Here is a 23557-nt window from a genome sequence, read left to right as displayed (position 1 = left end):
AGCTCCAACCCCTGCCATAGGGACCCCTTCCACTGGAGCAGCTGCTCCAAGCCCCTTCCAACCTGGCCTTGAGCACTGCCAGGGATGGGGCAGCCACAGCTTCATGGAGACCAATTCTTTTATTTGAAAGAGAAAAGCTTGGCTGCAATTTAAACACTGAGCCAGGAAAAGCTGAGAAGCCATCAAAAGGTTCCCTCACCCTTCTCACATCCAATGGCTGCATGCAGGATGCTGTGGCTGGGAGAGACCCTTCTAGAAACACTGTCTGGTTCTTCAGCTTCTTCACTTCTGTTTTCTTCTTTAAGGCTTGAATCCATACACACGGGGTGCAAAACACAAACCAACATCTGTCACATGAAGCATGCTGCATTGAAAACCATTCCTGATGGGATGGCCACCCTCCATGCGAGTTAATGACTGAGCTGAGGTGGTTGCTGTTGATGGTTACTGCAGTCACAGGATTGTCAGGAAAGGGAAGCCAACTCCTGATACATCCTTCCCAGCAAATGCAAGCATCAGAGCAAGAAGGGTCCTCCTGGTGTCTGTAGAGCTCACTGCTGTCTCTGCCAGGACGTATTCCCAGATCCCAAGAAAGCTCTTGGCCACCAAAGGTTTTCGCACTGTAGCAGGGGACAAGAACCGTTCATTTCTCCTACCTCTGCTAATTAAACAGCCGTTGTAGGCAGAGAGGAAGATTGACAAACAGGGTTGCAGCAGTCAAGCTGCGGAAACATCTGCATTGCCCAAGTCTCAGATGCTTCTGTGGCTCTGCTTTATCAAGGCTTTGTTTTAAACCCGGCTCATGGTGATTACCCAAGCAGCAAACACTCCACTGCAGCAGCTGCTCAGAAGCTGTTTGTTCAAGATACAAGGCACTGACTCCCTGGGTTGGTTTGGGTTTGAACTTCTTCCTTCTCCACAAGCCCCTTTTCTGACATCCCTGTTTCAAAACCAACTGCTGATCTGCAGGGATTGTCTTAGGACATTCAAAACCAGCATTTTCTGTTTCATTCTGAGATTCTATTAGAGCTTCCCTACTAGGCCCCTATGAATAGAATGTATTTTCCCCCCAGATATGATGAATATCACGTTCTTCCCTTGCTGCCTTTGCAGCATCACTCATGTGTTCTGCATCCCAGGGACAAATCCCATTTGCCACCAGCCCCCAAGCTCATGGTTTTAAGCTGTCCATTTTCACACATCCTCCCCCAAACTAACCATCCTCAGTCACAGGTTTTGAACTCTCTGACAGGGGTTAACCCAGGCAGAGACCCGTGTCCGCATGGGCTCTGCCTCATTGGGATGGTATTGCATGCGGCTCCGTTTCCAGCAGCCCTGCGGTGCACATCCAGTGATCCAGGGCAATGACTTCAGCACTCACATGAGGATTACTCATCTAATGAGGGGTTTGCAGCTCTGCCCCTGTTCCTGTGTGCTCTCTGCCATCCCACCGACTTCCAGAACGTTTCTCATGCAGCCACTACCTCTGGGGGCACAGTTCCCTTTGTACCCTCCCCGGTAGGTTTGGCCCCATAAATAGCAGCGCATAAATCGCGTGGATAAAGCACAAATCCGGTACATTTAGAGCGTAAATTACGTCAGAAAGGGGCACATTAACGCACCCCCCCGCTCGGCGGTAGGGAAGGGGCTCCGGGCTCGCTGTCAGACACTGCAGCAGCGCCGCAGTCTCCGCCTGTCCGCTCCGGACCCCGCACACGGTGCCCCGAGGCCTACCCCGGGGCCTACCCCGGGGCCTACCCCGGGCCCGGCGGAGCGGCCCAGGCCGCGGCCCGCAGCCCCGGCCGCCGGCTCCTCCCTGCTCCGCGGCCCGGCCGCGTCTGATGCAACCACAACACTACCACGTGCCCACGAGCAGCTGATGCGCGCCGCCAGCCAATAGCAGCCCTTTCCGCCAAGCGGGGAGGCGGGACTCTCGCGTTCGCTCCTCGCTGATAGGCCAATGTAAACGTCTATCCGTGGGTGGGGCCGTCCCGCCGGCCAATGGGAGGCGGCACCGCCCCTGCGCGGCGCGGAGCGGGCCGGGGGCCGGAGCGGGCCGAGCCGCCGCCCGCTCCATGGAGGCCGCGGCTGAGGGGCCGGGGTCGCCCTCCGGGCTCCGCTGCTTCTCCTACAACCAGGACTGCACGTAAGCGGTGTGGGGGGGGCGGCTCCGGGACAGCCCCTATGGGACACCCCCTATGGGACACCCATACACGGGGCGGCTACGCTCGGAGCCCGGCCGGGGCCCTGCCCCGCGGCTCTCGGGGCCCCCGGTTCGGGCTCCGGAGGCTGCAGAGTCCGGGGGCTCGGTGGGTTTCGGTCCCCAGCGGCTCCGGGGGGGGGAGAGGGGTTCCTGCTTTGTGTGCTGGGCGGAGCTGAGGCCGCTCGGGGGGGGGGCAGAGCCACAGGGGCCGCGGGGTGAGCGGCCTGAGCCCCATCACGGACCGGGTTGGGATGAAGGGAGCTTAAAGCGCATCCAGCTCCAACCCCTGCCATGAGCAGGGACCCCTTCCATAGAGCAGCTGCTCCAAGCCCCTGTGTCCAACCTGGCCTTGAGCACTGCCAGGGATGGGGCAGCCACAGCTGCTCACAAACCCCATCAGCTCATAGGGTTTCATGGAGCCTCTCCCCATCGCTAACCTGTGGTTTATCTGCTTCAAAGCCTGTCATTTAAGAGCCATCTCTGACTGGCACAGCAAACACCCTGAAGCAGTGAGATGCACCCAGCAGCAGGCACAGCACAGAGCGTGGGGTACCGGATCAGACCCACAGCCACCAGCCTCACACCTGGAACGCTGTTACCTTTGCAGCACTGCTTTGTATTTGCTGTGGCTGAACAAAGAGCGCACTGATGGGTGCTGCCCTGGTGCTGACGTGGGCACCACAAACCTTATGCATCGGGGCACTGGGCAAGTCTTAAGTCAGCGCTGATTTAAGACCTACTTGTTGCTGCTTACTATATCTGGCACTGAGCAGAGCCAGTGCTTGCATGACTGTGGCTCATACTCCATGCCTGCATCCATTGCTATTAGTGAGAGCAAACCTTCCATAGCTTTCATAGGTCAGTGTCATGCAGATGGATCAGCTCCTGGCATGGGAAAGAGCCCCCTTTATATCCCAAAGGTCCTGTCTGCAGCCTTCCAATGATACACCTATTTGTTCCTCCACCAGCCACAGTACCATACGAGTGACAGTTTGCCCCCTCACAGGGACACTTGCCTTTTGTAGGCTGCAGTAGCCTCAGATGGAAAAACAGATCCTTGGGTTTGTTATTTTATATACTTTGGATTGAGAGGGGAAACTGAAGTTGTGCCTTCATGGAGGTCACTCAAGGAATTACTTCTGTGTCATGGTTTAATGCCAGCCCGCAGCTAAGCCCCAAGCAGTCGCTCACTCACTCACTCCCTTCCAATGCAATGGGGGAAGAGAACCAACAGGATAAAAGTGAGCAAACTCATGGGCTGAGACAAGGACAGGGAAAAAAGGGAAAGCAAAAGCCACGTGTACAAGCAAAGCAAAACAAGGACTCAGTTCACCATTTCCCATTGGCAGGCAGGTGCTCAGTCATCCCAGGCAAGCAGGGCTCCATCATGCCTAGCAGGGACTTGGGAAGACAAACACCATCACCTTGAACACCCTTCCTTCCTCTTCCACAGCTTTATATGCCAAACACGACATCATATGGTATGGAATATCCCTGGGATCAGCTATCCTGGCTGTGTCCAACTCCTTGTGCACCCCCAGCCTCCTCACTGAGGAGCAGAAAGCCTTGACCCTGTGTAAGCGCTGCTCAGCGGTAACTAAAGCATTGCTGTGTTATCAGCACTGTTCCCAGCACAAATCCAAACCATTGCTCCATACAAGCTAATCTGAAAGATTAACTCCATCCCAGTCAGAACCAGCACACCCTGCCTGCAGCAACACTTGCTATCACCTGGAGGCCTTAAGAGCTGAACTAGCAGGTTTCTGTCTTGTCTTTTGCAGCTCCCTGGCAATTGGAACCACAACTGGATATAGGCTTTTCTCCTTAAGCTCTGTGGAACAACTGGACCAGGTCCATGAAAGCAGTAAGTGTCTTGTTTCAGTACTGGCTGACAGCCTTTACCTGTATTACTGCACTGGAGTCTGCCTCGAGGGCGTGATTCTGCTCAGAGATGAACAGCTCTGGTTACTGCCCTGTGCACAGCAGCTACAGCTTTGGAGGAGCTTCTGAACAGGCATTAGGACTTTAAGCCTATGGGAGTCCTTTAACTCTGTTACAGTTCAGCTTCTACTCACTGCTACCAGTCATACAGCAACAGCTTGTCCTGCAAAGCAGCATCCAGAGGTAGCTCACCACTGGCATGTTTCACATACATGGACTGCAGATCCCAGCACAGACACTGGGTAACTTGAGCCTTTTAGTCCAATGTGGTATTTACTGGATGTTTTTACCATGCTTCCCATGTAAGAAGGTCATTCATAACAGGCTGTGCTCAGAGCAGCATGCAGTGCACTTCATAGCCCAAAACAAGTCAGGCCTCAGGGAGCACATGCTCTAGTTCAGGCCACGGCCAGAAGTGTTTCAGCTAAGATGCACTAAAGATAAACCTCACAGCTGGGATATGCTGTCTCTCTCCACTGGCTGTAGAAGGAGCCTCAGCAACCAGACATAGCTACATCATCTGGAGCAAAGCCCAGGCTCCTTTCCCCTTTGACTCACAGGGAACTAAGCTCCTATAAAGCAACAAGTCACAGGCTTGTATTAAAAGTACTTAGGAATTTGGGTTGCCCGCAGAGTCAGGCCAAGGAGAAACAGATCCCTGCTAGTGACATGCTCAAGGTGATGGGTTGAGATGTGAGCAGACCCACATCATGGCTATGGAGCAGTCCTTGTGCCTCCAATACAGCACAGCCCAAGCACCATTCAGGATATCTACACTAGAAGTCATCACCCCGATGACCTAGATACAGGTCCACCAAGATCACTGTAATGGTGCCTCCTCAACACAACAGGAACCATCCCAAACACGGCGTGCAATACATGCCACACCACTGTCACCACAGCCATGCTAGAGCTCTCTGAGACCACAATCCCAGTAACAGGGAGGCTGTAAACACATCAGCCTTCCCTAAGGAAGCCAGGAGAAACAAGACTCCATGCAGAATAAACAGTGAGTTACACACTGTTTGTGCCTTACCTCACTAAGCCTCAACTTGCTCACACCAGGAAAGTCCCTGACCAAGCTTGGTGAGCTCCTCCTTTTTATATCCTCTTCCCAAGCATTAGCTACAGCTGGAGGATGCAGGGATGAGCCTCAGCTGGAGAGCCCTGCCCAGGAGAGGCACAACAGCACTGTCAATGGGGCCTGCCTTAAGTTTTGCCTTAGGGGAAGGTTCATTAACCCCTTCCTGCTCTGACCTAAATGCTTTGTGCCAGGTATGAGAAATCTGTATCAAAAGCAGACGTTGAACACCCCAGCACTGAGCATTCCAACCCGATCCCCTCTTGAGCTGAGTCTCGCATGAGTCTAACCCACCCTAAGCCAAGCTAAAGCCTCTTGCCTTGCTTTCCCTTCTGTGCCCAGATGAAATCCCAGATGTTTACATCGTGGAGCGTCTGTTCTCCAGCAGCCTTGTGGTTGTGGTCAGTCATGCCAAGCCACGGCAGATGAATGTGTACCACTTCAAGAAAGGGACAGAGATCTGCAACTACAGCTATTCCAGTAACATACTGTCCATCCGGCTGAACCGTCAGGTAAGAGCCTGGCCAAAGGGCTCGGCCAGAGTTGTTGTCACACTGGCTCTTGGCTGCTGTTGGCTTTCCATCTGGAACCCCACTGCCCAGCAGGGCAGCAGCCTGGGTAGGTTTGCAGGGGACTGAAAGGGGACAGAGGGACCTGTCCTCTCCTATCAGCTCCACTTCAGGCTCAGTGACCTGACAGAGGAGCAGGATGCTGTGGGGATCATCTGCTGCCACTGTCTGCTGCAGGAGTCCTTGTTTTCACTGCAGTCACACAAAGGCTTTTTGTTGTCTCTCCTGTTGCCTATTCAGCAGACAGCTCTGCCAAAAACACACCTTTTCATCCTCCTCCCTCCCTTGGATCCCACATCCTGACTGCAGGCCCACCTCTGCCATCTGGGTTACAAGGGAGACCTTCAAAGCTGGTAACAAAACCCAGGAGTGACTTGAGCTCTGTGGATGAGGCAGAAGGCTGGTTTACAACTGCAACAGCCTTGGTTTACTTTTAAAGGTATAGAAAACATCCAGACCACTTAGACGGTGACTTTCAGAGTGTTAGTGTCTGAACAGACACAGCCTCGTGCAGCCTGAGCCCTTTGGGAGGACTTGAAGTCTTCCTTTGTTTTTGTCCATAATTGTTTTCAAAGTATATGCCATGAGAAGCAGAGGACATTTTACAATGGAGAAATAAGCAGTCTGTGTAATTGTATATAATCAGCCTCTCTTCAGTTAGCAACAGTGAGTCCTGCAGTGAGGCTCTCCCGTAAGGAAGCTCCGGGTTGAGTTTCCAGTAAAGCTGTGCTTGGCCAGAAGTTCCTGTACCACAATGAAACCTGCCCTAAACTGATTTTCTTCACTTCAGCTTACAATGGAGCTGGCAAAACTAAGGACTCCCTCTGAATTGCAGATAGATGTATAGGTACAGAAATAACCTGGGGGGTTCTGCTCGGGGACATCAGTGTGAGAGCAAGTTCAAGCTTTTCCCCATGGGCTGCTCTGGGGAGTGCCTGGAGATGATGCACAGGCCCAGCCCTGCATCCATGTTCTTGGCTGCTTTATGAGCTTGGATTCCAACCCTGGGCTGAGCTCATCCTCCAGCTATAACGCTCACCTGGAGAGGTCTGGAAATGCTGCACATACTGGGGTACATAGAAGAGAAATCCCTGTTCCACAATATGATCAAGACTTAAACCAGAAGCAGTCAGGTTCTGTATGTGCTGCGACATTTAAACCCCATGCCTGGGCTTTTATACTTCACTAAAAACCCATAGAAGGCCGAGTCCCACACAAGGCATTAGCACAGGATGATGGTGGCAAATCAAACAGGAACAGGTCTCAAAATGGTGCATGTTTCACTTTGGTCTCCCTGTGAAAAAGTCCTTGTGCAAACAAACAAGCAAGTCCATGTTCCCAGCTCCATCACAACTCTAAGTATGTTAAGGCAGATTACAAGTTGTCTCAAATAAAGCTGTGCTGTGGGACCAGTGAGAAGGTCTCCTGTAACCAACCTGGGTTTCCATTCACTGCTGAAGCCCTGCTGAGCTCTTTGGAGAGGTTTGATCTGACTGTGCCCATACCCAGCGCATTTAGGTCCTCACCATACAACTAGGTTATCTCATCTAGTTCGTGTCAGACTCAAGTACTAAAGAACACTGCTCAGCAGTAACATTCTATACAAGACACGGTGCCTGGTTGCAGCCCTGTGTAGCAATGACAGCACTAGGCACCTTCTGTGAAGACAGAACCCATTCCTCATCTCAGCAGGGCTCACAGTGATGGTAGCATGGGGTAAAGAGGCAGAGAACCAGCCCTCTCCAACTGCTGCTGAACTTGTCCAGGCCTCCTTTTCCTGTTCACCTCCTGCCCCCATCACTTTCCTGGACTTTGTCCCTGTTGGTGCCAGCATCTCTGGCTGCAGCTCTGGCTTTGCCATCATCTGGAACCCTCCCTTCACCTGTACATCAATAGCAGTGTGTCTGCAGTTCTGGGAAGGCTCACGGTGGCTTGCCTGAATTCAGCTGTATAAATACTCCTCTTGGTCTCTGCAAGTTGATGGCTGTTATTGTAGGAAAGGCAAAGTCTTCCTGGAAATGCAAAATGGCCCTGACACAGCCCCAGATGCTGTGGTTAGCAGGAATAGAAGTGGGAAAGAGTTTGATCCGAGAGTAATGGTGGAGCAAAGCAAAGCTTTCCTAATGTGGGTGTTTCGAGTTAGTGACTAAGCTCCACATTTAGATACTAAATAAGTGGCCTCATCTCTACAGAGGTGGAGGCTTCCTGGACATGGATTTGGGTGCTCCAGCGTCAGGAGCCTGGATGGAGTGTAGCCTTCCATTTGCGTTGGGAGGTTTTCAGTGCTTCTGGACACTGGTACTAATGCAGGTGGAGCTGTGCACTCGCTGGACTTAGAAAGCACAACCCTTCAGCCACATCCAAAACCTGGTCCCAAAAACGGCCTCTGTGCCAAATGCCTCCGTGATAACACGAATTGATCTGGACCAGGCAGACAGGGAGCAGAGCGGTCACGCAGGTGGTGGCCCAGGGCTAAGGTTACAGCATTAGGTTTCCTTTTCCTCTGTGCCTTTCCTCCCCAGTGCTTGGCAGCTCCTCTCTGAGCGGCTGCCTCTTGGCTGGGTGGATGTTCCTGAAGAGTGCAGCAGAAAAGGTACAAGCACATGAACTTGGCAATGAATCCCCTGCCCATTGCCAGGGTGGTGTGAACGTGACTGGCCCGAGCAGACCTCTCCCAGCCCAGTTTTGGTGCTGTTCTGCAGGCACACGAAGCACGGCCTCGCCTGCTGGTGCCAAATGGGAAGAGAAACGTGTGCTGCACAGATGCATTGGGTTTAGCAGCAGTTGGACTAACAGCAGCATCACCTAAGTGCTCTCGGATCAGGAGAGAGCCAGGGCAAGGGGTACATAGTCCCATGTGCAGGCAGGTGGGATTGGCAACCCCTCTGCCGCCAGGTCTTTATGATCAAAAAGCTATTTGCTATGAAAAGAACTGCAAAGAAAGGTAGGGATGGATGGCAATCAAGGCCCATGGTGGGTATAACCCTGATGTGTCTTTCTGGGGCTTGTGGGTGTTGAAGATCAGCTCTTAGAGTAGCATAGAAGTCATGATGTGTTACCTGCTGTCTAAAGCAAGACCAGATGCAGCAGCTCTCAAAAGCAGTCACCCAAAATGCCAGGTTGACAGAGGAGATGGAGGAGCACACGAGATGATGCTTCTGTTGTATTTCAGTGTGTTACAAATGCCTTTGAGCTCTTCTGAGAGGAAAGATTTGGGTTTGTGAACTGTGGGAGCAGCAGACGGAGGCACCATGCCCATGCTGCTGAGGTCCTGTGCATGTCCCTTTTGTCCTTGCAGAGGCTGGTTGTTTGCCTGGAAGAGTCAATTTACATCCACAACATTAAGGACATGAAGCTTCTGAAGACTATTCTGGATACACCCCCAAATACAACAGGTGAGCATGGGAGCACTGGGTGAAAGGGGCTGCACAGCTCTGCAGGAGCTTTGTCGAGCCACAACAACAATCCCATGTTAGGATTTAAACCAGCTTTTGCCTTGTGCATCCTAATTCAACACTGGGGAGCCAGAAGTGCGTGGCGGGTGTCAGGTGGGTTGGGGAGAGGAGGACAGAGGGGTTTGTTCTGTCCTAAGTAAACCCCTGCTCTCTCCTGAGCTCAGCAAAGCAGAGCAGAAGTGGTCTTGGTTTGCCTTCACCTCCCAGGTTCGCTCCCTTCCTGTCCTCATGTGCGATGTCCATGCACTCGCTGCTTCCCACAGGGTGCCTTTATTTTCAGTCACAAGCAGGAAACTAAGGAAACCAGGACCACAAGTTTCCCATCACATACAGGACAACTTGAAATCCTCCCCCTGGAGCTCCCTGCCCTTCCTTCACTGTGTCCTGCGTCAGCATCCCACGATGTTCCCACTATCCGGCCCCGCTTTCCCACCCTGCCGGAGTGAGTCAGCTCTGCAGCATCACACTGTGTTGCAGAGCTCCACACTCCCTCTAGACCTGTGGTTAACCCAGGTTCTCCTCTGGCCATGGACATGCACTGCTCCACTATGGTAGCAAGCTCCTGTGGTTACTTATGGGCTGTGGGGTCAGCTCCCCAAGTGATTAGAGCTGTGAAGAGAGGCAGAACCCTCCTGAACTCCCTGCCAGGGAGTCCTCGGAGCTTGGGCTGCCACCTGATACTATAGAATCATGGAATGGTTTGGGTTGGAAAGCACCTTCAGATCCCCCAGTTCCAACCCCTTGCCATAGTCAGGGACACCTCACCCTAGACCATGTCACCCAGGGCTCTGTCCAACCTTGAACACTGCCAGGGATGGAGCACGTATCCCATACACACTACAGACACACGGGGCAGGCAGGTGGCTGCAGAACACATTCTCTGTGTGCAGCATAGGGTGAATCCTGCTTTCCTGCTCGTGGGAGAGGAGCTATTCTTAGCCATGGAGAGGGAATGTTGGCCGCATGCCTGCGGCAGTGCTGTGATATCCCGGCCGGTCGCAGGCTGCAGCATCGTTCCATGGTGGTTGATGGGGAAGCTGCTGATGGGATGCTCACGCCTGGATGCTTGGGCTTTCAAGGGACGCTCTTCTGGCGGCTCCCTGACCTACTTCAGGCCTCAGCAGATGGGTTTCCATGAGGATTAAACACGCTAAACACCACAAGTATAATCAGAGCTGAAAACCTTCCCGAGGCAGCCCAGCCTGGCAGGGAGGGCAGGGGTCCCCAGGCCTCCAGTGGGGATGAATGCAGTGGGGTCATGCCTGCAGAGCAATAGCAATCAGCTCACTGGGCAGGATGAGGGATCCCAGGGTTTCATATAGGCTTAATTGTTTAAAACCCCTTTCCTGCAGCATCTGTCACTGAAATGAGCCGAGTGACAAGTGCCATGTGTGCTCCCTCTGGATCAACTGCTTTGGTCCCAAGCCTGACCCTGAGGATGCTGTGTCCAGGGAGGCTGAAGCAGCCCAACCTCACTACTCCTTGTACAACCCATTTTGGAGTGAGGATCTGTGCTGGGGGTGTAGGAGCACACACCATGCATGCCAATGCATCCAGAGCATGCACCCTGGGCATGGCAGTGCAGCACAGTGGATGCTGCACACCCACCAACCTCATAGTGAGATCTAAGGCTGTTCATGGCCAGGACCTGGCTCCTGCTCCAGCCTCCTCCAAGCAGGAGAGGAAGATGCCCATAGTACTGAGCCTGCTGTTTACCAAGTGTGCTTGAGCATGTTGCTTTACATGTGGCTCATGTCAGGGGCAGGATTCATACTGAGGAGCTCACAGTGCTCATGGTGACACACATGCCATGACTGCAGCTTGGGAAACCACCTCATGTGTCTCTCCCCACATCACCTTGAGGAGGTGACGGGGCAGTCCCGGAGGTGCCATCCCAGCAGCCCCAGTCTGCCTGCTCCTCCTGAGCATGTTCCAGCACCCCCCAGTCCTTGTCAGGGCTGTGAGAGCAGAGGAGCATCCTCAAAGGCTGCCGTGTCCTTCGTGCTCCCTGTGCTGTGTGTCTCCCGAGGTCAGCCCAGTACACTCACAGCTGTGTTTTCCCCTGGCCTGGTTTCCCGGTGGCCTCTCCCAGTGGGTGACTCAGAGCAGCCGCTCAGAGCCTGCTTTGTTCAGCCTCAGCATTCCCTACATCCAGTACTTAGAGAGAGGGCTCTGCTGATCCCCCCCAGGCTGCCGGGGCCGGGGAAGCACCATCCTGAACAGATGGGATGCTCATCACAAGCAGTCTCTGATCTGTCTCTGCCTTTCTCCTTTGGGTGCCTTTCAGTGGCCTGCACTTTGCTGCTGAACCTCTTGTCCCCTGTGCACACTGTCCCTGGCACGATGGAAAAGCCTCTGACTGATAGGGAGTGGATCCCAGGGCCCATCCTGCAGCTCCATTGTGGTCTCTTGGTTTAGTTATAAACAATGACCTAAAACAAGAGGTTCAGTCTGTCCTTCCCTAGGGCTGTGTCCTGCCATGATGGGTTGCATGCTCTGTGTGTCCTGCTTTGAGGAATGTGGCAGCAGCCCCAGCAGCCTTTAACCCCACAGCTTCCTCCGCACGTGGGATGAGGTGGGGGTCAGGAAGCTCCGGTCATGCTGAAGCCTTGAGTGGGGTTTGGGAGGCCGGGAGCACGCGGATGTGGGGCAGGAAGCAGGGCAGACTCACTTCTGTATGTGACAGGATTCACGGGGATGGGTCCTCAGCCAGCGGCACAGACGGGAGGCAGGAAGGGATGCTCTCTTCCCAGGTCACCGGGGGGACAGGCGGATGGATGTGCTGCACACAGAGCCATCCATCCCTCTTGTCCCATCCTGCAATTCCTGCTCCCTTTGAAAGGGGTGGTTGGGAAGCTTTATGCTCACGTTGGCATAAACCCAGGTGGCTGTTACAGGGAAGAACTCCCCCTGTGCTTCAGATTCAGCTGCATTCAAGTTCCTCATCAGCCGGAAACTCCCTGCACAACCCTGGCATTTGTTTGGTCTCTCTCTGCTTCCCTTTTCCGTTCAGAGATAAAGGAAATATTCCCAGAGCCACTTCTTTGCATGCCAGGCTTCATGTGCCAGCCTCCATACCGGGGCTGTGTCCCTGCTGCATTGCTCATCTGAGCGGCCACGTACACCCTGTGCACATCTGGAGCTGCCCAGATGTGCCTGCGCAGCTGCCCTGTTAGCCCCTTGCTGTGTGTCATGCACCTATTCCTGCATCTCAAAGGAGATGGTGGAAGGGGAGAGGCCAACAGCAGGCTCCGGAGCAGGGTTGGGGAGGAGGGAGCCGTACTGTGCCATGCCAGCAGGTGTCCCCACGGCCGAGGCATTGCCAGCGCCTTGCACCCAGTGCCAGCCACCGTCCCACACCGAGACAGAGCCTGAGCCCCCCGCGGGGGCCATGGCTGTGGTTCTGCCTTCCCAAACACGCTGAGCCGTGTCCCTCTTGCCCTGCCAGGTCTGTGTGCTCTCTCCATCAACCACGCCAACTCCTACTTGGCTTATCCCGGCAGTGCAACCAGCGGAGAGATCGCGCTTTACGACGGAAATAGTTTGGTAAGTGCGAAGCTCACCCTGATGGATACGGGCTGGAAACAAACAGAACCACAGCAAAGCCAATGGGGCCTTTGGGAAGGATGAATAAATGCACTGCGCTGAGCTGGACTGCAAAGGAATTGCCCAGGGAGGCACATTCCCCTTGCTTGGATGCCGTGCAAAGCAGACGGCCTCTCTGAGCTCAGGACATCCATCTCCCACTATGGGATAGGCAGGGAAACATGACCCATTACCCTGCAGCCTGAAGCTGCTGCCAGGCTGACACGGGGGCTCCTATGAGGGGTTCCTATAGGAAGCACATCCCACAGAGGGGATGTGACCAGGGTAGCTCAGGGAGGTTGGAGCTGCTCCAGGCACAGCCAAGGATGCCAGACCCGAAGTCATGGAGAGGGCAAGGTATCCACAGCCCCTTCAGGAAGCCTGTCCTTGGCTGGAAGCAGGGTCATGATTATCTGCTGTTTAAGCCAGGGCTTTGGATTACATAAGGCTGTGGCTCTGTACGTGCAGCGGGAGCTGAGGATCTGCAGCAGGGGAGGAGCAGAGCACAAGGGGAAAACACTGGTGCTGCTGTTGCTGCCGTGAGAGGTACTAGCGAGGGCCTGGGCTCCCTGCAGGCACCAGGGTGGTGTCTCTGCAGCAGGATCTGCTGTACAGCAGAGGGAATTGCAGGCAAGGAGACTCTGTCTCTGCACAAAGACATTGGCTTTGGGAAGGGCTCAGTTGTGATCCTGCAGAGATGGGAGAGATGGAGACTTCTGTCCTTGAAGTGAGCTTTGTGTGGCCGGGTGGGGAGTGAGCTCAAGGTAGGGCAGAGATAAGAAATGCTGAGGATGATGAAGGGATGCCCTAAGCACAGCATGATCCCATGAATCCCTACCAGCAGGCCTGGATAGGGTGCGAGGCAGGGAACACCTGTACACAGCCCAAGGAGCAAGGTGTCTGCACTCACATTACCTCCTGCCCCACAGAAAACAGCCTGCACCATTCCTGCCCATGACGGGCCTCTGGCTGCCCTCGCCTTCAACTCCACCGGCTCCAAGCTTGCAAGTGCCTCTGAGAAAGTGAGTGAGCCCCTTCCCTATGTGCTCTGTGAGCCTCTGTGCTCTGCCCATGCCTGGCAGCGGGGTCCCAGCACCCATCCTGCGGCACAGGAGGGGCACTAAGAGGACTCTGACTTGTGAGTTGGGTGCATCAGCTTCAGGTTGACCCTGGCTGGGGCCTCTGCACATCCTGCATTCCCTGGGTGTGTTGGAGACAGGGCTCCTGCTCCTTGCCCTGCTCCTGCATGGTCTCTCCCTTTGCCTGTTCGCAGGGCACAGTCATCCGGGTGTTTTCCATTCCTGGTGGGCAGAAGCTCTATGAGTTCCGGCGAGGGATGAAAAGGTCAGTTCCTTCTTCTGCCCGTGGTGAGTACATGGAGGGCTCCCGGAGCAGCAACGCGAGCAGGAGGAGACGGCAACACCAGATCCCGGTGCCTTTGGCATCTGTTGCAGAAGGGAAACGAGAGTGAACGTCTCAGATAGACATTCCATTGTGCCAGACCCAGCCCAGCAAGGCGAGGGGCTCAGTTCAGTGTGGCACAGCACAGGGAACAGAGATGGATTCAGTCCATTCACTCTGTCCTTACTTGCTTCTCACTTGAAGTAATGAAGTCCCCAGAGTTATCAGCCCAACTCTTACTCTCTCAGAGGAGGAGCTTTGAAGCTGCTAAGTCCTCGTGCAGAGCCCTGGTCTCAGTGGTGGGAATGGGCCTTCTGCAGCCTCCCTCACATGTTTTCAGTAGATCCATTCCCAGTCCGTTTCCTCTTCCCATCCCAGACCTGCCTATAGCTTTACACCCACTTCTGCACGTACATAAACTGCCATGTCTGAGACACTGGTATTCCTGAACTCAGGAGATGCTGTATGTATCCCATTATCCAGCACTCTGTATATCTTCCCTGGCCTTTGCAGTACCAGAAGCTTTAGCTGCTGTAGCCAGGCTGGCACAGATGTTCACTCCACAGACAGCTGTGAGCAGGGGCATTTCCACCTCTCTGGCTGTTTGTCAGGAGCTCAAAGCTAATCCCAGCCCTGCTGAGCAAAGGGAGTAGGGGGGTGCGTGTCAGTCAGCCCAAGGCAGGCAGGGGGCTCTTCACTGTGTATGGGTCTTCTTCCTCCCCATCCTCTTCTCTGGTTCCCCTGGAATGGTATGCTATGAAGAGATGAGTCCTGCCTTTGCTTGGCCCTAGGTACGTGAACATCAGCTCTCTGGTGTTCAGTATGGATTCCCAGTTCCTCTGTGCTTCCAGCAACACGGAGACCGTGCACATCTTTAAACTGGAGCATCTCACTGACAGGTAAAGGGTGACAGCCAGAGCCTGGCTTAACCTGCCTGCCCCGGGGTGTCTCTGCTGCAAAGCTCTACCTTCACAGAGCTCCATTTCCTCACCACATACTCTCCATGAGCAATACCAGCTGCCAGCTCTTTGGTTTTGTGTCCTGACGGATTCACTCCTTGGAAAAGCTACACACTGCATCCTTGCTGTCAGCCTCTCCAGGCCTGCTCTGGATTTATTACTGCCCTTTTCCCCTGCCTGCTTCCTGTGTATCCAGCCAGGCTGGTGCACAATGCATGCAGGTGCTCCAAAGCAATCCATCCCGTGTCCCAGCTCAGGATCATTGTGCATGTTCTGATCTGGTTTGTCACGCTGACAATGGTAACCCCACTGACGCTGCCTTGTGACCCCTCAGCCGGCCAGAAGAGCCTCCAACCTGGAGCGGTTACATGGGGAAGATGTTCCAGGCTGCCACCAACTACCTCCCTGCTCAGGTGTCGGGCATGATGAGCCAGGATCGAGCCTTCGCCACCGTCCGCCTCAATGTCTCCGGGCAGAGGAACATCTGTGCCCTCTCCACGTATGTACTGACACCTGCATGGCTCTGCTGTGAGCAAACACAGCTATCTCTGCAGCACAGCACCAGGCTGGCCCTTATCTTGTACCCTGCCTGCAGAGCACACAGCACCCTGTGTACAGGGGTGTGTACGTGGGTGTGTGAGTGCAGATGTGTTTGGACTCATGGTGCTCTCTCCTCACTAGGATTCAGAAGCTGCCTCGGCTGTTGGTGACTACATCAGATGGACATCTCTGTATCTATAACCTGGACCCACAAGATGGAGGGGAGTGTGTCTTAATTAAGAAGCACAGGTAACTGTCTATACCTCCAACACACCTGATACAGAGGCTCATCTTTTAACACATCAGGAGAAATTCCACCAGAAAGCACAAAATGGAGCTGTAGAAATAAGAATATTGGAACTTTGTGATTTTAGCTGCCTGATCCAAGAGAGGTGGATGAGAACTGCATCAGCAGGCAGGCACATGGGGCTTCTTGCAGAAGAAATCAGAGCCATCTCACATCCCCAGGCAGTTGTGGGACATCTCAGACAGCAGAGGTGGGCAGGCTGTACCTTAGGAGATGCTTTCAGTAGCAGAGCACTGAGCACTGTGGTAGTAGAAGAGCAGAGCACTTTGTCCTACCCTGACTTTGGGGGTAGGATAGTGTGGAGTGAAACTGGGAGCTTCCATAAAGGAAAACCCATGGAGATCCACGCTGCAGGCACACAGTGCCAGAGCAGAGCCTTCCCCGTGCTGCTCAGTTTGGATGCAAACCCCATGAAACACGTAACCCCCCCACACGCACACATCTGGGCTGCTTGGCTCCAGATGTGAAGCCTTTGGAGTGGGCTGGGATGGAACATGTGCTGGGAGCCCGGGGGGTGGCAGAGGGCCAGGAAAATGCCAGCAGCTTTTGGGAAAGCCACAAAACAAAAGCACTTCAAAGCTGCGCTGTCCAGCGTGCTCCGGCCGCCCTGACACCCCTGCCCAGTCCCGGAGCAGCCCCATGGAGCTGGCGGGCCAGCTCTGTCATGTGGGCTCCTCTGAGCATCAGAGCACTGAAAAGGGCCCTTGGGTCATGAGTTACGTTACATCATACTATATCTCTGCTCAAACGCCGTCCTAAACTAGCCAGGGCTGCTTTTCCCATCTAGTCCGCTCCTGTTGGAAGCCTTTCGGAGCCCCCTCTGTGATTAGAAACACTGTTTGCCTTTGTAACCTAAAGCTTTTGTGGTCAATCTGTTCCCTTCTATTCTCCTGCCAGCATTGTCCTCTAGCTGAAGTAGTGCTTTCCCTATCTTCTGCTTTACTTGTAGACACAATGCTCTCCTCCTCTGCAGTACTGTCAGGGCTGCAGGCAGTGCCTCGATGCAGTGATGTGGATGGGTGATGTGCTTCAAGATGTGGGTGCATGTCCTTGTCTTAGCCGGTGCTGGGGGAGGAGGGGTTTGGATCAGAACTAACTCTTCTCGCCTCTCTTCCTCCTTTACAGTCTTCTTGGCTCAGGAAAGATGGAGGAGAACAAAGAAAATGACCTTCAGCCTCCATTACCTCAATCTTATGCAGCGACTGTAGCCAGACAAAGTACAGTGCCTTCAACTTCGACCATGCCAGGTAAGCATCACGCCTGCCCTTCCTCAAGCAGAAGCAAAAAGCCACCTAGGGCAAAGTGGAAAAGTCTCCCAACCTTCCAGGGTTCAACTGGAAACACCACTTGTGCAATGCAGAGCGAGGCAGCAGCGCTCTGTGGAGCTCACCAGCTTCATCCCCTGCCCCAAAACCAGGCCAGGTATTTGCTCTGCTTCCTGGCACCCCGTACCAGTGCTTCTGCTCCTTGTGCAGAGCTGGACCACAAGCAGGCCCGCCAGCAGAGCAGTAACCACATCCGAGCTTCACAGTTTGAGCAGCAGCTGCTGCCAGGCTGGTTTCCAGGAGCTGGGATTGTGGCCGGAGAAGTCAGATCTCACTGGTTTGGTTCATCATTCCCAAACCTGTTAACGTCTTACCCTAATGAACCTCACAGTAAATGGTTGCAGAAGACCGGGCCACTATCTCATTACATTCCCAAGTCTAAAGGTCCACACACAGATGTGGATCTGTGCTGTGGAATGGACTCAGAGATCAATATGATCAGACCAAAAGCCCTTTACTGCAAAGCATTAACTCCTTATATACTATTGCTTACACACACCTACAGCAGTTTGGCATAGTGGATACATGTCTTGAAGACCCTTAGTGACTAACATAGAATTGGTTAAGCACAGGTGTGAGAACTTGACCTCGAACGCTTGCCAACAGTCCACAGTTCTCATAACTCGGTGAATTCCAGCTTCTTTCCTTGCTTGTTTAAGCTTCCTTGGGCCTCTCATGGCCTTGCTGTATCCCTCGGAGTTATTCAGAGCTCATGGACCAAATACCCATTCTCCTGTGAGGACAGTGTCTTCACAGATCTGACTCTGAAAGTGGTGCTCACATTCATGGTGGAGGAGGAAAGCTGCTGCACCAGGAGCTGGCCATGGAGCCCACTCCTAACCTCTAGTGTCAAGGGAGATACCTTCTGCAGTCCGCCAGAGTGCTGTCAGAAAGCTCCATCCATCCCTCCTTCCATCCATCCCTCCATCCATCCATCCATCCATCCATCCATCCATCCCTCCATCCATCCATCCATCATCCCTCCATCCATCCATCCATCCCTCCATCCATCCATCCATCCATCCCTCCATCCATCCCTAACCTTCTGTATTTCTGCTTGCACAGGTTATTCGGAGGACGGTGGTGCCCTGCGAGGAGAGGTTATCCCAGAGCATGAGTTTGCGACCGGACCAGTGTGTCTTGATGACGAGAATGAGTTTCCTCCTGTGAGCATTCGGAACCCCTAAAACTGCAATTCATGCTGAGAAGAAAGCATTAACTTCTTACAGAAGAGATACTGTTGTCCCCACCTTGTCCCAGCTCACTGTGAAGCCTAAAATAACTAAGTTATAGGGACAGTGCCAGGAAAGTAACACCCCATTAATGGCAGCTGGGGATGGGGCAGAGATGATCAAACCTAAACAAAGTCATTGCATCAAGTGCAGATGCAGAATGAGGTTCAGATCCAGATCTAACCTCTGTGCCTTGTGCAGGTTTCCAGTATTACCAGGAGTAGCTTTCATCTGAGCAATACCATCCTTTAGAATACTCCCTGTTGCATTTACAGTCAGTTGGGTTAGTTTATGGACTGCAGCTGGAACATACCTGAACCTCACCAGTCCCTGCATGTCCAAGCTAACTGAAAAGGGAACTCCTTCTCCAAGGGCAAAGATGAAAGGCATTAACAGAGTTTTAAACCCGTTTCTGATTTTTATATGGCACTTTCTTAGTTACTATTTAGAGCAGATACTGGCTTTTAAAAATCTAACCTAAGCCTGGCATTGTCTTTCCAGCTCCTTTTCCTTGTTGTGTCCTCTTTCCAGCTCCTTTTCCTTGTTGTGTCAAGTATTGAACCCCTGTTGGTAACGTTGTATGATCTGGTTGTAATGAGTGCTGTCCTCATACTAGTAATGCATTAATACAGCAGAATATTGTGATGGGTTTCAGGCTGTAGACCTGGCAGGGTTTTGAATCCCTTTCACTCTGTTTTTACATATTCTGCTGGGGAGTTTTGCCTGAAAAGGAGGAAGTAGAAACTTTACCAGGATCCCAGGATTTGTTCCATAGGCAGAGGCTGACCTCTGGGAGGCACTTTGCTGTTAGCTGATGCAAAGTGGTACTTAGATGAAAAGTGACTAACTCATGACTTCCTTTGAAGCAACACGACCTAAATCCAACTCAGTTTCATTAACCTTAGACCAAGTTTCTTCTGTCCTCTAACATAACCTGCTGCAAACCGAGTTTTCCAGTTGTCCGACTCCATTACCCAAGAAGGGTATTTAAAACTTCTCCCTTCTTGTTCCTTCTTCCTCCTTGTTTCCTCCTTGTCTCTTCCTTCCTTGTTGTGGAGGAGAAGGCGCTGACCCAGTTCCCTGGAAGGAGCAGCAGGGTCAGAGAGAAAACTTCCTCCTGCTAAACCTGCTCTTCACCATGTGGTTTAGGGCCATGCCAACGCCAGCAAGCAGGAATCACGCTGCTCATGAATGAGCCTCCCTGCTGGGATCAGGCTGTACAAAAGCAGCCCCAAACCCCTGCTGTACAACAGCAGGTACTTTATCAATGACCTCTGATCTCTGCCAGCCCCATGCTGGCATGAACCCGAGCGAGCAGCTCAGATCTGCAGTGTGGGGAGGAGATGGTGTGGGAGGGAAGGTGCATTCCACAAGCACTCCCTGATCCAGTGCCTGAGTAATGGGAGCTTCCCAATGGAGCCTGTGCACTGGGACTGGGGTTTGCTGACGGTCACATCTCCTGCCCTGGTTTCGCAGGCGCGGGCTCCTGTGGTGCTGGTGCACACGGGTCGTGCTCAGGATGTTTTGATGCTCTGGATTTCACTGAACTCGGCTGTTTTCTCAGCGCAGTTTGGTCGCAGGGACGTGTTCCAGGGGGGTTTCAGGCACCGGTCACTGCAGTGCGGAGAAGGAGGCAGAGAAAACCCAACCTTATCCAACAACAATGTTTTGACAGAGTTCTGCTTGGCGGAAACATGGGAAGGGTTTTGTTTGTTTTCCAGCGTGCAACAGAAAAAGGACATTTAAAAACCTCAAAACTTGGGACCAAATGGAATATTCACCCGCAGCCCACACCATGGGGATGGCTTTGAACTGAAGACAGGCTTCTGGAGGCACTGCAGCGCTCAGACCCAGCAGCTCCTCTCCGGTTTGAAACCTCTTGCCTTGCCTTGACCTCAAGTGAGATGTCAGAGGCTCAACTGTTAACAGTTAAGCAGCTTCAGTCTAACATCAGATCTGTTGCTGGTTGTCAGAAACGGCCTCTTCATTAAACAAGATCAGAGAAGAAATGAGAAGGCCAAGGGGGGCTCATAAAAGGTGGCCTCAACAACAGCAAATGTGGATGCTGCTACTGATGGCACCAGGACTGCTTGAGGGATCCTGCAGCAGGAGGTGGAACACATTCAGCTTGTCTCTTGCTTGCATTGATGGGGTGGATTAAGCACTTTGAGGTCCACTGGTGGTCTTCCACAGAAGGGACTTGGGTGTCACTGAGCAGGACAAGCAGCTGAGGCCTTGGGTGAGGAGGAGCTGCCATGCTTGAGACCTGTGGTCTTTATGGGATGGGAAGAGCAAACCCAGCTCTGGCTGTTTCCTGGTTACTGCCTGAGCAGCTCCCACTTCCCTGTGGATTGGTCAGTGAGGTTTCCAGTGGTGCTGGGAGCTGTTGTGTGCCTCAGGCCAGGCAGGGCAGGACTTTGGGAAGCCAGCACAGTGGCTCTCCCCACCACGGCATGCTCAGAGCAGGGTTGGGATAGGGCTGTGAGGTTTGACAGAAGAAATCCTGCTGGATTCTCCAAGCAATGGAATAGTGAGGAATGGAAGCAGGGAATCTGCTGGGATTCAGTAGGAAAGGTGGTTCCTCCCAGCAGAATGCTCAGTGCTTTACCAGGCAGAGTGATGCATCCTGCCCTTGGCTGCACACTGAAGCTTGTCACCTTGGGGACCAGAGGTGATGCGAAGGCTTCATCAGGAGAACCATTTCATTAAGTCAGGCTGGATTGCACTCAGCAGGCAGCTCTTCAAAGGCAGCTTCCCCTCGCTGGTACCCAGCCTTTAAAAGCATCTCTTCTACATCGATTATTGGCTGCCTCCAGAACTGGTTGGGCAGCCTGCCTGTGCTGCCAGAGGATGCTGCCCAGCAGCACAGCTCCTACTGATGCCTGCCCCCAGGAAGGATGGACAGGACCACGGGCTCCAGCAGCCCATCCAGCCTAGCAGAGCCCCAGCCTGGTGCCCACACACACCTCACAGCTCCAAACCATGGATCTCAGCACAAAGTGACCTGGCTGCAGATGCATCTTTGGCTCCATGGGACCAGTGTTTGCCCAAGTTTGTCCTCACTTGTTGCTGGATGGTGGATCTGTTGCACCATCACTAATGATTTGAAGTGAGTTTTTCAGCAGCTGTTAGCAGAAGAATGGCCATTGATTTTGCAGTGAAGCTCTACCAGTCATCGTTTCATAGGGGATGAGCAAGTCTGGCAGAACCTGACTGGCCTCTTCCTCACAGCAGCCTCTCTGGTACTCAATAAGCATTTTGGCACCTGTGGCTTGCAGGATTAAACTCATCAGTGCAATATGTGCAAATCCAATGCCAATGCTTGTGCCTCAAAGCTGGGCAAGTGATGTTCCTGAAGCCCACGGCAACATTGATCCCAGGAGGAGGAGCTGGCACAGACCCTCACAAGCTGGGGCTGTGCTCACATCGCACCACTGCAGGATGCAGGTCATGCCCAGGATGGAGATGATACAGGGGCAATCTGTGCTTTGGCTCATGGTCGGTGTCCACCAGAAGTAGGTGCTCATCTCCCCCAGGTCTCCAGCCTCATCCCATGGCATTAAGAGCTGATGTGAAGTGGTTCAGGGTCCTCCCTGCTGCCTGTTCTTCATGCGCCTGCTTTGCTCTTTTTCTCAGAGGCTTTGCTGATAACTTGGGCTAAGCTTCCCCTCACCTGATTTGGCCGAACTTGTTGGTGTTGAACTCTGGGCTCCATGTGGAGACCCCAGAGTGATGCAGTGATGCACCCCTGAGAGATGCAGTGATGCACCCCTGACAGTGATGCAGTGATGCACCCCAGAGAGTGATGCAGTGATGCACCCCTGAGATGCAGTGATGCACCCCTGAGAGATGCAGTGATGCACCCCTGAGAGAGATGCAGTGATGCACCCCTGAGAGTGATGCAGTGATGCACAGCACCCACCTTCCCCTCCCACCATGCCTGGAGCTGAGCTTTTGAGGATGAATTAGGAAGGCCAAAGGACTTGACCGCAGTAACTGATGTCCTGCAAGCGCTCAGCCCAGTGCCAGCTAGAGGCAAGCCACATTTATCACCAAGCCAGATGGTTCCTGTTCCCAGGACCTGTTAAATTTGGGGAGGGGGAGAGTAAAACAAATCCACCCAGGAATGAATGGAAAGGAAAACAGGACAGGACATCCCCCCTCCCTCCCATGCACCTAAACCCGACCTGAACCAAACCCTCTTGCTGGGAAAAGTAAGGCCATTGTGTTTTGGTTTTGGTAGATAATCTTGTGCCGCGGAGACCAGCCGGGCAAAGCGAAGAGGTCGTGAGGAGGAGCAAACATCCGCGCTCAAGACACTGGTGGGAAGCACGTTGGGAAAGCCGGGAATACAGAAGAACAGAGTTGGGAGTCCCCAAGGCGAGAATAAGTCAAACCCAAGGTGGGACACTGCTTTTTTCCTATAGTAAGTGAATACCTGGCCCCCTGTTTCAGTCCTGTCAAGGGGTGTCTGTACTGTATGCACATCGCTATATTTAACAGACCATATGTTAGAGCCACAGTGTAAATGCTAATTTAATCAGATTTGTATGTAACCAGGATTTTATATACCCATTTGTCCCTTTTCTAATTTATGCTGGTTTATGTGTATAAATGTACTTAGAGGAAGATATATTAAAACTTAAATGTCTTTGTACAGTATATACAAAGTCTTTTACCCAGGCAAAGTATTTTTGCAGTGACATTAGAGATGCCATTTGCTATGATGAAAGACAGAATAAAGTCACACTCTGTCCCTTGCAGCTCCTGCTGTTCTTTGTGGGGCCCTAAAGATGTCAGTCTTGATTAATGCTGTGAGTGAAGAGTGGGTTTGGGGGGCTGGTGATGGATGCAGCTCCCACACCAAGCCCAGTCTACACCAGTCCGTGGCTTGTCCAAAGAGAGATCTGGGTATGTAAATCAGAGCCCAAAATTGCTGCAGAAACCCCTCTCTCAGCT

General features: G+C 53.0%; 1 protein-coding gene across 1 annotated transcript; it reads left to right on the top strand.

Moving 5' to 3' along the window:
• The first annotated feature begins 2015 nt into the window (after positions 1-2015).
• Positions 2016-23361, top strand: WIPI1 (WD repeat domain, phosphoinositide interacting 1). Its single transcript, XM_034067860.1, has 13 exons — positions 2016-2146; positions 3985-4067; positions 5568-5737; positions 9093-9189; positions 12698-12795; positions 13764-13856; positions 14108-14178; positions 15027-15134; positions 15529-15693; positions 15876-15983; positions 17167-17288; positions 18432-18532; positions 22842-23361. Exons 1-13 carry the CDS (start codon positions 2076-2078, stop codon positions 22887-22889), a joined length of 1335 nt encoding a protein of 444 aa, XP_033923751.1. The 5' UTR covers positions 2016-2075; the 3' UTR covers positions 22890-23361.
• The last annotated feature ends 196 nt before the right edge of the window (positions 23362-23557 follow it).

This window comes from Melopsittacus undulatus, chromosome 11, assembly GCF_012275295.1.
Source record: "Melopsittacus undulatus isolate bMelUnd1 chromosome 11, bMelUnd1.mat.Z, whole genome shotgun sequence".
Lineage (NCBI taxonomy): Eukaryota > Metazoa > Chordata > Aves > Psittaciformes > Psittaculidae > Melopsittacus > Melopsittacus undulatus.
Note: the sequence above shows the minus strand (reverse complement) of the source record. Positions and strands in the feature narration are given on the sequence as shown.